The 16,078-nt window shown below is 58.6% G+C and overlaps 4 protein-coding genes across 4 annotated transcripts; all 4 read left to right on the forward strand.

The window, feature by feature from the left end:
* Nucleotides 1-1,288: 1,288 nt before the first annotated feature.
* On the forward strand, nucleotides 1,289-3,844 carry LDBPK_281200 (hypothetical protein, conserved; the record flags this gene model as incomplete). The annotated part of the gene is made up of 1 exon (XM_003862171.1): nucleotides 1,289-3,844. The coding sequence occupies one exon, from the start codon at nucleotides 1,289-1,291 to the stop codon at nucleotides 3,842-3,844; it is 2,556 nt and encodes an 851-aa protein (XP_003862219.1).
* Nucleotides 3,845-4,941: 1,097 nt separating this feature from the next.
* On the forward strand, nucleotides 4,942-6,831 carry LDBPK_281210 (hypothetical protein, conserved; the record flags this gene model as incomplete). Its single annotated transcript, XM_003862172.1, has 1 exon — nucleotides 4,942-6,831. The coding sequence occupies one exon, from the start codon at nucleotides 4,942-4,944 to the stop codon at nucleotides 6,829-6,831; it is 1,890 nt and encodes a 629-aa protein (XP_003862220.1).
* Nucleotides 6,832-9,662: 2,831 nt separating this feature from the next.
* On the forward strand, nucleotides 9,663-10,427 carry LDBPK_281220 (hypothetical protein, conserved; the record flags this gene model as incomplete). Its single annotated transcript, XM_003862173.1, has 1 exon — nucleotides 9,663-10,427. One exon carries the CDS (start codon nucleotides 9,663-9,665, stop codon nucleotides 10,425-10,427), a length of 765 nt encoding a protein of 254 aa, XP_003862221.1.
* A 3,016-nt stretch (nucleotides 10,428-13,443) lies between these two features.
* On the forward strand, nucleotides 13,444-15,003 carry LDBPK_281230 (hypothetical protein, unknown function; the record flags this gene model as incomplete). Its single annotated transcript, XM_003862174.1, has 1 exon — nucleotides 13,444-15,003. One exon carries the CDS (start codon nucleotides 13,444-13,446, stop codon nucleotides 15,001-15,003), a length of 1,560 nt encoding a protein of 519 aa, XP_003862222.1.
* Nucleotides 15,004-16,078: the final 1,075 nt, after the last annotated feature.

Consider the following 16,078-nt stretch of genomic DNA (forward strand, 5'->3'; position numbering starts at 1 on the left):
CGCTCCAGTCCCGCTGACACTCTGCCCACCGCATGGATGGCGCACGCGTGCTCACGGTCGCAGGTCGCTCCGACGCAACGCCATTCGGAGCCTGGCTACCGACGTCAGCAGCGATGCATCGCTCTGATATCTACGTCACAGGCACCAGGCACTGGCACCATCCGAAGTGGCGCGGCATTTGGCAGGGGTAGGGAGGGGCTGCCTGGCTTTCCCAGGCAGAGAGAGTGGCAGAGGGAAGGGGAGGGGCAGTCGGCCCTGCTATGCCGCCCATTGAAGGAGTGGGTGCCCTCCCTCCCCCGCGCCTCCTGGCCCTTCGTGGAGGGAAGAGCAGGAGAGAAAGGACAAAAAGGAACGAAAAGTCGCCAATCGTAGGGAAAGCTGGGGCGGGGCGGGGGGCGAACGCCGGCCTGCCTGCGCGTCTCTCACGTACTTTTTTGTTGCTTTCTTCCGTGTCCTCGGTAATGTCTCTTTGACACAGGTGACGCATCACTGCAGCTGCCCCCGGTGCAGCTCATCCTTCCCTGCTCCTCCTCTCCGCGTCGACATCAGCTGTCACTGAGACATCCAAACAAGCACAAAATGAGCAGTGCAGTGGCGACGACTCATGAGCTAGTGTGAGCCACGCGCAAACACGCGCGCTTGCGCATATGCACGCTGTTAGTGCACTGGGCTGTCATCTTTTCACCTCTCTTCGCTTGGGCTCTCGGGTGCGCGTTGCTGCCGTCAGCACGCCATGCTTCGCCTCGCCCCCTCCCCTACAGTGTCGTTGAACCGCTCTCTTAGCACGACCCCTTTTGGCAACACCTTATGTGTTTTTCTTTGGAGGGAGCTGTTTCCGGCACTGCGCGGTCTTCCCGTGTTGTGTGCTTCGAATCCGCGCGTTGATTTCAGCGAGGAGCAGAAGGAGCTTCCATGTTTTTTTTTTCCTTCTCCAGCCCCCTTCACTTCCCACCCTCTTCCTCGCCTTGCCACGGTGCGAAGAACTGGAGTTTGCCATATATGCGCATAAACACCCACACGCACAGAAGTACGATTGCGTCATAGTGGATACGTATACATAGATACACTCTAAAAAACGGTAGGCGCACAGACACCACCGAGCACCACCTCGGCTCGTTAGTGTCGCCGTTGCGTCGCCTCTCCTCCCCGCGACGTCATTGCAGACGCGAGGATAGCCCCGCAAGGCGAAATAAAAAGAAGCTGAAGACGACTGCACCATTGCTGCCAGCGGCATCACCAGCACTCTCATCACCACCATCACCACCCACCCCCTTCTAACGAGGGCACAATGGCGGCCAAGAGGGAATTTTATGTGGACTTTGAGGTGAAGTTTGGGAAGACGGTCGTCTCGCTTGAGATGCCGGCCTCCGCCACTGTGCACGATCTGAAGCACAGACTGGAGGAGCAGACACACGTGCGCCTGGACAAGCAGCGACTGTTGCTCAACCTGCCTGTTCTAAAGGCAAAGCACAGAGATCCGCCGCACGATACGGTGGTTCGCCTTCTCTTTCCGACGGAGCTGGTCAACCGCTGCGAGCAGCACGACGGGCCTGTGGCGCAGCACGTGAAGGTGAGCGCCATGTTGCTCGGCAGTGCCGAGACGGCCCCGGCGGTGAACGTGGCGGCGACATCCGAGATATCGCGCTTGGTCGCCACCACGGTGGAGCACGACGGCAAGTGGTACCGCTGCTCCTACGCACGAGGCTATCTGCGGCAGACGGCGTACGTCTGTCGCACATGCATCGACGAGGGGAGGGCTGACCCACAACACGCGCTCTGCCTCGCTTGCGCCGAGTTCTGCCACGGAAATCACGAGGTCGAGGAGTGGGGCGTGCGGTACTACATGCGATGCGACTGCTGCACGCAGAAGTGCTGGCGGCCTCCAGCGGATCCGGAGGCGGCGGCAGAGGCCGCCGCAGAGCGTCTAGCGGGGCTCTCTTCCTCGCCATCCGTAGCGTCCGCCCCGGCCTCCGGGTCCAAAGTGTGCGCCGTGCAGATGCACGACATTGAAGAGCGCACCACGCGCAAGCGCGCGCGTTCGACATCGCCGCTGACGCCGAAGCGCTCGCGCGGCAGCTCGCCTGTGAGTGGCATTCGCATGGCCACGATCCCGCCGGCAGACATGCCGGAGATCATCCTGCACCACTCCACCGCCGCTGGTGCGGCGGCGGCGTCGTTAGTGAGTGCCTCGAGACCATCACAAGACGCTAGCAGGCCCCTTCCCTCGTCGTCCGCGTTCTCCCCAGGACCGTCGCCGCCCTTGGCCGCTGCCGACGAGACGGGTGCCTCGCCGAGTGCCTCGAACGGGCGGGCCTTTGTCGGCAAGCGCGCCTCTGACGGCGGCGACGAGGGCGGCGACATCTACGGCGACCACGGCGAGGGGAAGCACAGTGACGCGCTCCCGCCACCGCTGCCGGAGCTGAGTCGCTGTGCCTTCGTTGTGGACAGCAAGACAAAGAAGGCGCCAGTGGAGTCGGTTCTGCCAACGAATCGGCACAACCGCTACCCACGCGACCCGTTCAACTGGTGCTACTGCAAAAACGCCTACCCCAGTGACGACCCCGAGTGCGGCGGTATTGCCTGCATGCTCTGCTGCAGCTGCTACTGGAGCACCCACATCACGAGGCTGCACACATACCAGTACCGGCGTATGCCGTGCTACGGCGATGTGCTGCTCGGCGACACGGTCGCCTTCAAGTGCAAGACATGCAACACTCACGTGTGTGTGCCGTGCCGATACCGCTGCCACAAGGACCACGACGTTGAGGAGGCGTTGGTGACCCCGTCGAAGGACGATGGCACCGACAACAGCGGGCCGGAGGGGGTAAGGTTCAGCTGCGGCTGCCGGGGGCTCTGCGCCATTGCGGAGGAGGTTCCGGCCGAGATGATCGATGATGAAAGCACATTCGACCCGATCCCAGACTCCGTGGCAACAGAGCTGATGAATGACGATGTCTTCACCGGATTTGTGTGCGCCTACTGCATGCAGGAGCACCCATGGATGGCGACGGAAGACCCACTGAGGTGCTACCACGGCGAGCTGCCGCCGATGACACCCGCGAAGAAAGTGGTGCTTGCCTGCGGCACCAAGTCTGCAGCGCCCCACTCGGCAGACATGGAGGACTCCGACGTGTTCCCGTACCACGGGATGCTGTTGCCGGTGAACGCCTTCACGGACGGCATGACGTGCTCCTGTAGGCTGTGCCGCTCTGCTTTTGACCAGTTCGCGCCGCGCGCGACAGAGAACGCGACGGAGATGATCATGGAGCTGCATGACCACTGCGACCACTGCGGCAAATCCGTCAAGGACCAGCAGGCCTTCATGTGCCGCACATGCGAGATGAACCTCGACAACACCTTCTTCATCTGCAAAGATTGCAACGCGATGCGGGAGTTGCTGGTGCAGAATGGCAATCGCGTGCGGGCCTTGGCCGGTCCGCAGAACGATGAGGCACCGCCACAGTCGGACGAGAGGGAGCAGGGGGAGGTGGGAGGGGTGGGAGGGGTGACGGCAGAAGGCTCTGAATTTGACGCAGCGATCAACAGCGCGGACGACGAGACCCTGCCCGAGGCCGGCGGGTACGACCACGATCTCTCACACGAGTTCATCGAGGACACCTTCGAAAACTTGTACGCGCTCTGCGGAATGCAGATTCTGCAGAACATGGACCCCGAGATGCAGGAGTACGTCGCTTCTAACTGGAATCCAATGGTGAACCAGGTGGAAGTGGTGAACACCTTGTCGCAGTCGCTCGGGCAGATTCCGTTGCAGTTTGATGAGGATGAGCTGCGAGAGATGGCCGTGCTGAACCAAAAGCCCAACGAAACACAGGGGCGCATATGAAAGAATGCGCAGCAGCGGGGGTAGCGGACAGAGAGAGAGAGACAGGACGAAGCCCACGGTAACATAAAACAGCGCTGCTCATGAGAGCCGTGTACCGCTCTCACGACCTCGCATACGCTCGATCAGCGCCTCATGCGGCAGCGCGCGGCGCACCTCGCTTGACGTTTGTGGCATGACATATTGCGTGGGCCAGCAGTTGCCGGGCAGTCGCTCAGTGTCTTTGGCCTGCATACGTATACGCTTGGGAGGAGATTTGAGTGAGCAGACCTGTGGGTATGTGTCTCTCTCGAAGTGGTGGCAGATTGATGCCATGTGCCAGACCCGCATCACCCACCCCCACCCACACACGCACACGAAAACAAAAAAAGGCAGGGGCCATTCGACAGCGCTGAACATCGACGTGGAATGGCCCTCCTTACCCTCGTTGCCGTCTCGTTTGCCGCGCACTGTGGCGACGCGCGACGTTAAGCAGAGTCGAGAAAGGCGAAGGTATAAACTCGAGCGTCTTTCTCTTGTCTTTTGCGACGCAATGACCAAGCGAAACGTAGAAAGAGCTGCCCCTCATCCCCCTCCCCGCCCCACACGCACACAGACATCTCGCCGACATTCAAAGAAGGAAGAAAGGTGCATGCTCGATGCTTTCTTGTCCTTGTTTCACGCACTTGAGACGCGGCATCCTAGGCAACATACGGGGAAAGATACGTGTTCCTGTATGTGGCGTATGCGCCTGATATGATGCCTGCAGCGCAGGGAAAACCGGTGAGTATGCTCGTGGAGTGCCGCTGGATAGTCCATGTAGTTTTCGTCTTTGGCCGTCAACCCCCGCAAACCCTCCACCTATCCAACCAGCCCTCTTCACCGTTTCTCGCTTCTCTGCCTCTTCCCTCCTTTGCCCTCCTTCGCGGCTTGTTGCCCCATTTGTGCTCTGCCTTGCTGCTACACAGAACCGAAGAATTCGTTGGCGAACCTTCCAAGCGATCTGGGCAAGTGGGGGACACGCAAGCGAAGAGGTGCACCTCTCTCTTTCCACTTCCGTCTCTCAGCATACACACACACACACACACGCACTGCAACGTCTTGACACTCCTGTCGTAGCAATGACAGAGCACGAGAACACGCCACGACTGGAGCTCGAAGCCGCTCTCGGCTACAGCGGCAACCTGCCCGGCAGCCTGGTCGCTCACCCAGATCAGCAGCATCTGCTGTATGCCCTTGGCGCCTGCATTGTGATTCGTGACACCAACGACGCGGAAAGCTCCGAGTTTTTCTACGGCCACAATGACAAGATCAGCTGTCTCACCGTGAGCGTGTCGGGTCGCTACGTGGCGTCGGGGCAGGTGACCCACCCTGGGTTTCAGGCGGACGTCTGCATCTTCGACTTTGCGGAGCGCCGCCTCATCCACCGCATGCTGCTGCACAAAGTGAAGGTGCAGGCGCTCGCGTTCTCGCTGGATGAGCAGTATCTGGCCTCCGTCGGAGGGCCCGACGACAACACGGTTGTCCTGTGGGACGTCAAGACAGGGCGTCCGCTCTGCGGCGCGCCTGCACACCACACCGAAACGAAGGCCGTCGCCTTCTTCAACAACAACTCTGAGAAGCTCATCACCGGCGGTGTTGGCTCCCTGCGTGTCTGGACGGTCGATCTCGAGCAGCGGAAGATGAACCCAGTAGACATTAACATGGGCAACATGCGCCGCAGCGTGCAGACGATCTCGATCGAGAAGACGGACAAGTACGTCTACTGCGGCACCACCTCCGGAGACGTCATCTGCGCGCAGCTGCAGCAGGCCAACGTCTTCAAGATGCAGGGGCCGCAGAAGAAGCTCTCTGGCGGCATTCTGTCCACAACCCTCACCCATACAGGCGACGTGCTGGTCGGCAGCGGTGCTGGAGAGCTGCAGCTGCTCTCGAAGATCAACCTAACGGTGCAGAATAGCACCACCGTCAACGGCGGCGTGACGGCGCTGGCCGTCATGGGGGATAACTACTACGTCGGCACGAAGACGAGCAACTTGTATTTTGTGAACGGCGGCAACTTCATGACACGACTGCGCCTCACGTGCCACAGCGAGGCGGTGCAGGACGTCGTCTTCCCCCATGGCTTCAGTTCTGTGTTTGCCACGTGCTGCGATACGGATATCCGCGTCTGGAATGCGAACTCGTGCACAGAGCTGCTGCGGATCGAGGTTTCGAACCGAACGTGCAACTGCCTGCAGTTTAGCCGCGACGGCTCGCTCATCATCTCCGGCTGGAGCGACGGTCGCATCCGCGCCTTTGGCCCGCAGTCTGGAAAGCTCGTGTTTTCCGTCGCCGACGCGCACAAGGTGGAGCAGGGGAGCCGTAGCCACAAGGTTGGCGGCAAGGTCGGTGTGACGTCGGTGTGCGCCGACAACACCGGCCACCGCATCATCACCGGCGGCTCCGACGGCCTCGTACGTGTCTGGGCTATCCGCGGGGCCACCTGCACGCTAGAGGCTTCGATGAAGGAGCACAAGGCTGCTGTGAACGCCATTGTCATCTCGCACGATGATACCGAGTGCGTGACAGCCAGCGACGACGGCAGCTGCATCGTGTGGGACCTGACTCGCTACCTCCGGCGCAACATCATGTACCGTCAGACCTACTTTCGCGCGTTGGAGTACTACGTTGATGATAGCCAGCTGATCACGTGCGGCAGTGACAAGTGCATTGTCTACTGGGACTCCGTTGACTGCCACGCCATTCGCGAGGTGTGCGGCAGCCGCACCGCCGAGTTGAACTCACTATCTTTATCACCTGATGGACGGTTCTTTGTGACGGGCGGCAATGATCGCATTGTGAAGGTGTGGGACTACGATCGCGGTGAGTGCATCGCGGTGGGTCTTGCGCACAGCTGCAGCATCACCAAGGTGCGCGTATCGCCGGACGGCAAGAAGATTGTGTCCGTTGGCGATGAGGGTGCCGTCATGGTTTGGAACGTCGGCGAGCTTGCGATTGAGGGCCTCTAAGCTTGTTCTTATCAGGTATCTATATCGGTAGAACGTCCAGTGGTGCACACTATTGTCATGGAGGGCGGCTCATGAGCGTGGTCGGCCAATCTCAACGCAAAGCCGCGACAACGAGCGAAAGCGAGAGGTCGTTTTTTAGTCTCGTCCGGGCTTGCTTTCATGCTCTTGCCTTTGGTACTCCTAAGTGCTGGTTGAGGGATTGCCGTATGTGGCGGAAAATATAAAACCCGCGTTGTCGTGCGTCTTGTCTGTTCGAAAGGCCCTCGCCGTCTCATACTCCCCTCCCCCCTCCCTTGCTCCGCTCGAAGAAGAACAAAATCGGACTGGCTCCTCCTTCATTTGTACGCGCATTGGTAATGCACGTAGTATTCCGTGGGCTGCGGCGGGTGGTCCCTGAGCCCCCCCTCCCCCTCCTCTCAGCCTCACCACCACCTGTTTCAACGTGGACGGACGCCCCCACGGCCCCTTAGACTCTTTGGTTTTGTACGGTTGTTGTCGTGTGCTGCTACTGGTTTCTCGTGTGCCTATGTGTACGTGTGCGTGCATGTGCTTTTGTATGTGCACGTGTGTGTATGCGCCCTGACTTGGTCTATCCTTCTCCACGTCGCGTGCGCGCTGTCTCCGTGTGCGGTGTGTTGCCGTGTTCTCGTCACGCGCGCTATTCAGCAGGGTGGTGATGGCGGTGATGGTCCTCCTCCGCTGCCTCCGTCATCCATCTCCCCTCCCCTTCCCCCAATGGGTCGTGTTCGCGGTGCGTGCGGGTTTGTGTGCGCGTCTCTGGCTTGCTTTCTCCTTCTTTGTTTTCTCTGTTGGCTACCTGCGCCATGCACAGGCGGAGGAGGGAACGGGCGGACGCAGGACCACCGTCGAAGATAGAGGAAGAGTCGCCGCGTTTTCGGTAATGCGTGCCGCTTGTTGGCAGCTGTGACCGAAAGTGATGACGCAAGATCAAGTAGAGTCTATGCAATGCAAGAGCCCAGATTTGCATCTGTCTGTTTGTGCGCTGGGCCTGGAGAGAAGGAGCACGGCGAAGGGCATGGACGCCAGTGGCACCGTTGCTTCACTTGAGGTGGGTGAAGCGGTCTAGAGAGATGGAAAGACATCGTGCCGGCTGTGCCGTCTATCTTGTCCTGCAACGCTCCGCATTCGTGTTGCCTCTCTCCAATCTCCTTGAATTTTTCTTTTTGATCGTCTTGTGCCTTCCCGACGCATCCTTTGCATTCCACCTTGGCTGTTTTCGTCTTCTGTTTTTGTTTGACGCGCGTGACCTTCTTTGCACGCCTGTGCGGGTGTGCCGGGCCTCCTCTGCCCTCCCTCCCCCCTTCGCCCTCCCCTCTTTGGGTTTCCTTTCGCGTCACTCTCCCACCTCTTCTGTCTTTGTCTTCTCCTCTACCGCTTGGTGTGTGTGTGTGATGTCTGTCCCTTCTTTTTCGCTGATGTATGGTAGGACGATCATGAAGACGATGACGATGTTTTGGCCCTTCAAGATGATGTAGCCTCGGATCTTCATCCTCTTTCTTCTTTTTCCTTTCTCTCTCCTTTCACTCTGCGGCTGTGACACCTTTAGCGCCCAACAACGAAACAGACAGCCCCTGAACAGACACACAGGCACGTCTGCGAGGACGCCATCGTGTAGGATGAGGAGGATAGAGAGATTAACGCTCCCCAACGAGCACAATGAACACGCGGACGTGCGGAAAGGACATGCCACAGTATTCTGCGCGGCTTCACTGTGGGATTCGCGCGTACCCACCACACCTCTGTGAGGGATGTGCATGCGCACGGACATGGGAGGACGGCAGCCAGGACAAGAGAACGAACGCGTTACTGCATGCCGCTTGACACAGTCGTCTGGAAGCGTACACACGCTGCGTAGAGAGAGAATATCTGTGGGTATGCCGCCTTTTCCGTGTGGGTCTATGGATATGCGTTTTAGACCTCCTCCGCTCTCTCTGGAAATGCGTGCCGCTCCTCCACGACTCCTATGCGCTCACTTCATCACGCCTTCTCTACCGCTCGTTTTGACCTCTCCCCCTCCCCCTTCGTTTGTGTGCTCCGGACACCACGGTCGATGCTCGTGCGGGTGATTCATAACGCGTTTCTCTGCTGTTATTCATGTCCTGGCGTGCTCTTTTCCAACCACTGCGACACGCCCGCACATGCGCACTCGTCACACCGACACCCCCAATGCACGGATCGTCTCGCAGCCGCAGAGCACACACATATATATCTACCCCACACTGCAGACCTGTGCAGTCTAGCGACACAGCGTCACCCTTCACATCTTAACTTGAACGAAAAAAAAAGACGAGCACGTTAGCCCCACTACCTTCACTTACTTGCCACCGCCCTCTTATACATTCTTTGCTGCTGCTGTTTGGTGGCGCGCCATATTGTCATCTCAAGCGCACTTCCTGGGCTCTCTCTCGCGCGCGCTCCCGAGCACACACACCCAACTCGTGTGTCGCCCCCTCCCTCCTAGCGAGTCATTCGAGGCGAGCCTACATATAATCCTCCTTTGTCTCCCCACTCCTCCTCACCCCACCCCCTACAGCCTGCAGTGCTCCTCTTCTTTAGGGCCTTTTTCGCTACTGTGTCTGCGTCTGGCTTTCCGTTTTAGTTCCCATCGTTTTTGTTCTTTGTTGTTGCTCCTCCCTGTCTCTGTGTGTGCCCTGTGCACTGCACTCCACAGGGCTCTCTTTTCCTGTCTCCTCAGTGTGTCCTGCCGAGGCGGACTTGCTCGAGAAACATCAGCGGGCACTCGCCCATCGGCTGCAGCTCTACCCACTTCCTCACTACACGCACTTACAAGTGCACCAAGCTTCAGAGAAATGATCCAGAGTGCGCGGTCCGTCGGCGACTCCAGCTGGGACAGCCATCGGCAGACGAACCGCATGGACAGCATCGTCAACAGGGACATAGACATTCGTGGCAGTTTGACGGCGAAGCAGGACGATACGGTTAACGTCAGTGACGCGAACGGCGCAGCCAACATGTACGAAAGCAGCTACTTGAACGAATTTGAGTACACCCCGACCCCCTTCAACCCCCGTCGCGTCAGCCGCTGCCGCATTGAGAACTTTGTGGCTCTGGCCACGCTGATTTTGATGCTTGTATTATCGGCCTTAGCCCTCATCACCCCGCTGTTCTACTACAGATCTTCCACCGCCACCGTCCGCGTTGACAGCGTGAACGTCTGGGGCACCGGGGTGGAGGGCGTAAGGCAGCGCTACAATGTCCACACAATCTTCTGCGACAACTATGCCGCCAAGTCGGATGGGTACCTGGCTTTGTACATCCTGCTTTTCCTCATCGCCTGCGTCGGCCTGTTCTTGTCGTTGTTCCCCATCATCTGCGGCCGCGTGTTGATCTGCACCTACCTTGTCCACACGCTGTTGTTTTTGTGTTGGTTCTTTGTCATGGTGGCCATGATTTTGGGAGTGCAGATGTACCGCGAGAATTTATGCCACAGCACATCGCTAAAGAACATCGGCTTCCGCTACGGCCCTGCGTTCGGCGTGACGGCCGCCCTTTTCTCTCTCCTCTCCATCACGATGATCTTCTTAGCCCTACGCGCCATCAGGAATCCGTTTTAGTACCCGCACTAGATGGGCGAGAAGGACCCGAATGCGGAAGGAAAGGATGACGCAGGAAGTGGGAAGGCTAGGGGAGACAGGTCATACTATGCCTTCATGTCTACTCACTCCTCAGACTCGCGCGCGCACACACACACACGCTTGAGGGCAGCGGCTGTGTATAGGCGCAACTCTACGCTGTCCCTCCGATGTGCAGACGGGCTATGATCGCGACGCTGTCGGCGACGCCATGCTGCGCCAGAGCCACAAAACGTCTCTTGTTATGCTTGCTTTTTTTTGCTTTTTTTTTTTTGCTTTCCTCCTTCTCCTTGCTTCGTTTCGGTGTCTCACCTGTGCGTCTTTCTTTTGAGGGGCTTTTTTTCTGCTCATCTCTCCCATCTTTCTGCTTTGCTTGTCTTCTTTGCTGGCCCGCCGCTGACCCCTTCCTCGGTGCGCCCTTCTCTCCTCCTCTCGTCTACTCCCGCCCTCTTACCCGGACGCGTCGTGTCAACGGAGAAGGCGGTCTTGCGGTGCGGCAATTGTAGTCGGAGCGAACTATGCGGCATTATAGGCCGGTGGGGTGGAGCCGCAAACGAACGCGCAAAAAAGTCGGATGGCCACGAAACACGACAAGATTGCCACGACATACCGTCGCCTGTTTTATCATCCTTTCTTTTACCATTATTGTGGTTCCACCTCCCTTCCTCTATACCGTTAGGATGGTTGAACGCCTTAGCGTGGTGTTTCAGGGCCCACTGCCCCTCCCCTTCCCTCTGCCACTCTCTCTGCCTGGGAAAGCCAGGCAGCCCCTCCCTACCCCTGCCAAATACCGCGCCACTTCGGATGGTGCCAGTGCCTGGTGCCTGTGACGTAGATATCAGAGCGATGCATCGCTGCTGACGTCGGTAGCCAGGCTCCGAATGGCGTTGCGTCGGAGCGACCTGCGACCGTGAGCACGCGTGCGCCATCCATGCGGTGGGCAGAGTGTCAGCGGGACTGGAGCGTGCATCATCCCCGGCCCTCGCCCTGCCTGCTGGTGCGGGGGGAGCCTGAGGGTTGCCCCGAGGGGGCTGAACCAGGTGGGGACAGGCGTGATGGGCGAGCGGCCGTGCGGCGGCCTGCTCAGCGGAGGTGGATAGAGCTCGATGCAGGTGTGGCGCTGCGACGACTGCGTCGCCGTTGCGGTAGCACGTGTGTGCGGCTGCTTGGCATCACGCAAACTAGCCGGCGACGGGCCCGGGCCGAGTTCTGTTGGGCCCCATGCTCTGCAGCAGATAGCGGGCACGTTGTCGTTAAAAGTCGTTATCAGCAGTCCTCGACAACTCAAAAATAGAAAAGGTAACCCCCAGCGTTAAAAGAAATGCCACCAGCAGCGTGCCCGCGGCGGGAGGGAGGCACCTCAGGTGGGTGATAGCCAGTAATCACCTTTAGCGTACCTCCAAGCACTGTCGATGGGCTTCCTATGGTTTGGCTGCTTCGCTGATCGACGCTGCCCTCAGCGCATGTCTAGGCACACAAGTTCTTCCTGCGCTCAAAGAAAGAGCGGGGGCATACAGCGGCGCACAATGGAGCTGGTATGACCGTGAGTGTCAACTTCAAGGCCGGCGCCTGGGCATGAGCACCCCCTTTTCCCCTCCCAGCCGCCTACCTCTATCCGCCAATGCTGCTGCTTGTTCAATCTCACCGTTTCACCATCGTCATCTCTCTCGCCTCCTCTTCTTCGGTTGCGTCGTGTATGCTTGACGTTTCGTGCTGAGTTTTACCTCCACGGTGTCGATAACAACACACACACACACACGTACACGACCTCCGAATCCATTGGGGTAGCACTTTCCATAGAGTGTCGTTTCGCCTCATCCCCCTCTCCCCCTCCCGCTCCGGCGCACGCCCTCTCCTCCCCCTTGCAACTTTTCCATTCCCCCTCCCTCGCCCACAAGAACGAGGAAGAAGCTCTCGCATCAGGCACACTCCTTCTGCCGCGTCTCACTCTTCTTCGCTATCTCTTTGAGTGTTGTGTTGTGTCTTTTCGTTCTCCCTCTCTCGTTGCCGGCTAGCTGGGGGAGGGCAGCAGCGCGCGACACGTAGTGTAGTTCCTGAGAGAAGGGAAAATCACCGACGACAAAAAGGAAAGTTGTAGGACAAGCGCCCGTGACGTAGCCGTCGCTCGCGCAGCTTATTTGTCTGCTCTTCCTTGTTGTTCTAGGGCCCTGTTCATATTTTTTTCTATTTTGTTTGTGTTTTCCTACCGGCGAGTTGCTTCAAGTGTTTGCATCAACCCCGCCTTTCTGAATCTGCTTCTCGCCGAGAGTGCGTGTGCCACGCACTTCTTGTTGGTGTTGACGCTGTTCTCTCGCTCTCCGATTCTAGAGCGTCTTTCAAGACAATATTGCCGTGCAGGGAAACGAAAAAGAACGGCACAGCGCAGGGCCGGCGTTCACGGCGGACGCACGTACACATCCGCTGCAGGCGCCTCGTTTTTTTTTCTCATGGTGCATCTCGGTGTCCCTCACCCCTTTCTTTTTTCCACTTCTTTCTGTATGCGCTACCCTTCTTCCAGCCCGCCGCTCAGCTGCCAAGCAACTCTCTCTCTCTCTATCTCCCTCTCCATTTGTCATAAAGCCTGCGTAGAAGCCCCTCCCTCGCCTCTTTCACTCACACGCACATACACACACGCAGAGACAGCGGGGCCCACGGCCAGTGAGCTCAGGGAGCCGACGTGACGCCTTTGTCTGCTCTTGAAACGCGTGCCCCGCCGCCGTTCCTCCTCGCAGGATCTTCTCTTCATTTTTCTCTCCGTTTCTCATTCATCAGCGCTATCAAGGCAGTCGTCACCGCCTGACCAACATCGCCGCCACCCTCTTCACCTACTCTGCCCCCCCCTCTGCGTCCCTAGAGCCTTCGCCTCCTTTTTTGTGTTCTCGTCTTTTCGCCCGTGCTTCGGCTTTGCTTTCGCATTTGCACACACCACAATCCCTCGTTCACGTAACCCCTTTCCTTTTTTTTCTTTTTCACACCCCCCTGGGGTGCGTGACACACAATGGCATCCCGCAGGAACCGATCGCCGTCCTCGAAGAACAAGGAGTCGCCGTGCAAAAGCCAGCACTCTCAGTGCCAGCAGCAGGAAAGCCACAGCACTGAACACCAGGGAACCCAAACACGGTCTGACCCTGACATGAAGGAGGCTGCGCATCTGCTCCGCACAGGTAGCGGCGTGCACCACTCTGAAAGCGGGGAGCGCAGCCAGTCGCTGACGGAGAGGTACCAGCACCGGGTGGAGCAGGCGTCGTCGGTGTGGCTGAGCGGCATCCTGAACGGCCACAGCTATGCGCCGCGACCCAAGAAGGTGGATGAGGCGGAGCTGAGCGACACCGCCAAGGAGGAGCTGCTGAAGGAGCGAACGTACACGATTCCTCGTGGATACAAGTACTACGCAGATGGCCTGCCACCGGTGCTGAACCCGGTGCCGCAGAACGGCTTCCGAACAGCCCTCATCATCCACATGATCTTCTTTGGTATCGCTTTTGTCTTCACGCTGGCGGCTGCCTGCCCCATCCCGTGGTACCGTGGCAGGAACGTCGATGTGTGCGGGGTAAACTACAAAGACCGTTTGTTTTCTCTGTGGATGGCGGAGGGTGGCAAGTACCCGGATATTTGGGTGCACGCAATGAAGCACTGCCCCTTGGAAAAACAGTTCTACCAGACCATTGCCGTTTCTACCATTCTGGGCTGCGTGCTCTCCTTCCTCTCACTTCTTGTCTCTGGCGCGCGTCTCTCCGGTCGTGCTTCCTACGGCTGGATCTTACTCTTCAGTTTCCTTGCCTTCGCCTGGACGCTCTGCGGCAATGCAATGTCGATCAGCATGTATTACTCCTCGCGCTGCAATGCGCCGCGGCTTTCAAACACGGCCCGCCTCGACGCCGGCTTCGCGCTGTCACTGCTGGCGTGGGTCTTCCAGCTGGGCGGCCTCCTAGCCGTTGCTCTAGTAACGAAGCTGAACGTTGGCCCGGTGCTAAAGCAGCTGCGTGTGATGGACACGTACTACATGGCGCTGCTGTGCGTGTCGCTCCTGTTCCTGTGCGTGGCAAACGCGGGCACTGTGTGGAAACGCAGGTTCAACACGCTTGACGTGAGCGTGGTGCGTGTGACGTACTGGCACACAGAGCTAATTATGCCGAACGGCACCAACCTCTACTATGGTCTCTGGCACTATCGCTGCAGTGCCTATAGCAAGCGCATGAAGGCGAGTGTCTCGTTTCTCATCCTATCCAGTATCGCGCTATTTATGGCGACTATGCTGGCGATCCCGGCCTTCCTCGCGCGCGGCTGCCGCATCGCCTCTATCGTCTTCTCCGTCATTACGCTTGTGTTCTTAGTCATTTCCTGGGTGACTGCCGTCGCTGTGCGGCACCGTAACTCTTGCACCGGGGCCGTTAATGGCACCATGTACCAGTACTACCCAGGTGTGCCCTCCGGCATTTACAACGGACTGACGAACTTTCCGGGCTACGGTGTGCAGGAGGGGCTCGTCTTGTCTATTGTCGCGTGGGTCATTGTACTTGGCGCCACGGTCCTCAACCTTCGAGTGCCGTGGTTGTAGATGAATGTTGTAGAGCAGCAGTAGGAAGATGTGAAGAGGGTTCAAAGAGAGCAAACGAAGAAGAGCCGTGACAGAGAACCGACGAGAAGAGGCAATCGTGACGGAGTCAAGACGTGCCGATGACGGGAGAAGTGTAGAGGCGGCACTGGTGGAGCAAGCCGAACAGCCAACCAGCTCACACAGACATGGACGGGGTCCATATGTGTGTCTCCGAGGGACGTAGGATGGCCACCGCGGTTTGTTCGTGGGATGTATGGACGAGGTGCAGCTTTCGCGGCAGTCCGCACCTCCGCTCTTCACGGCTCTTTCTCCTCCTCCTTCAGCTCGTTTGCTGCCTTAAATCAGCAGCAGCACCTCCTCAGCTCATCCTCGTCTGACCGGCGGTCCATCACGACCCACTGATGGTGCTCTGCCGCGTAAGGAAGGACGAGACGCGGCGCACGTACGAAGACGAACAACAAAGAACGACATCGGCACTTCCGCGCGCGCGTTTGTGGCATCGAGACGGCTTCGTCTGCATGGCAGTGGGTTGTTCTAGGGAGCAAGTCGGAGTGGCGGGCGACACTCGCACTCGGTAAACGCGACAGCGCCTTTCATGCAATGCTCTTCCCTGTTGCCGCTTCTGTGCGAGGGCGGCGACGGCCCCTCCGTTCGCCGGCAGAAAGACCTGCCGTTTTTTATTCTTCTCGTGTTTTGGTGAATAGTGTTGCATTCGAACTGGTTTGCAGCATATGTAGACCGGGGTGCCGCGCAGAGGCATCTCACCATCTACTGCGCCGTCGCCCTCGTCATCCTTCATTGGTTGGCGTCCAGAAAGGGCCGGGAAGGTGGTGCCTGCTCGCAGATGCTCTTGCTTCGATTCGTTGGGCAGCGTCGCACACAGGCCTGCAAACACGCACAGCTACACCTTCACGATAAAAACAGAAAAAGTAGCAAAGGCTGCTATCTTCTCCGTGCCGACGCCGTCATGCAGGCGGTGCATCAGCGACTGCATCCTCATATCTGTCCCACGCCCCCAGCCCCTCCCCCCGCCCCTCCACGTCTTCTTGGTTTCGATTCGACCTTCGCATCATTC

Source organism: Leishmania donovani, chromosome 28, assembly GCF_000227135.1.
Source record: "Leishmania donovani BPK282A1 complete genome, chromosome 28".
Taxonomy (NCBI): Eukaryota; Euglenozoa; class Kinetoplastea; order Trypanosomatida; family Trypanosomatidae; genus Leishmania; species Leishmania donovani.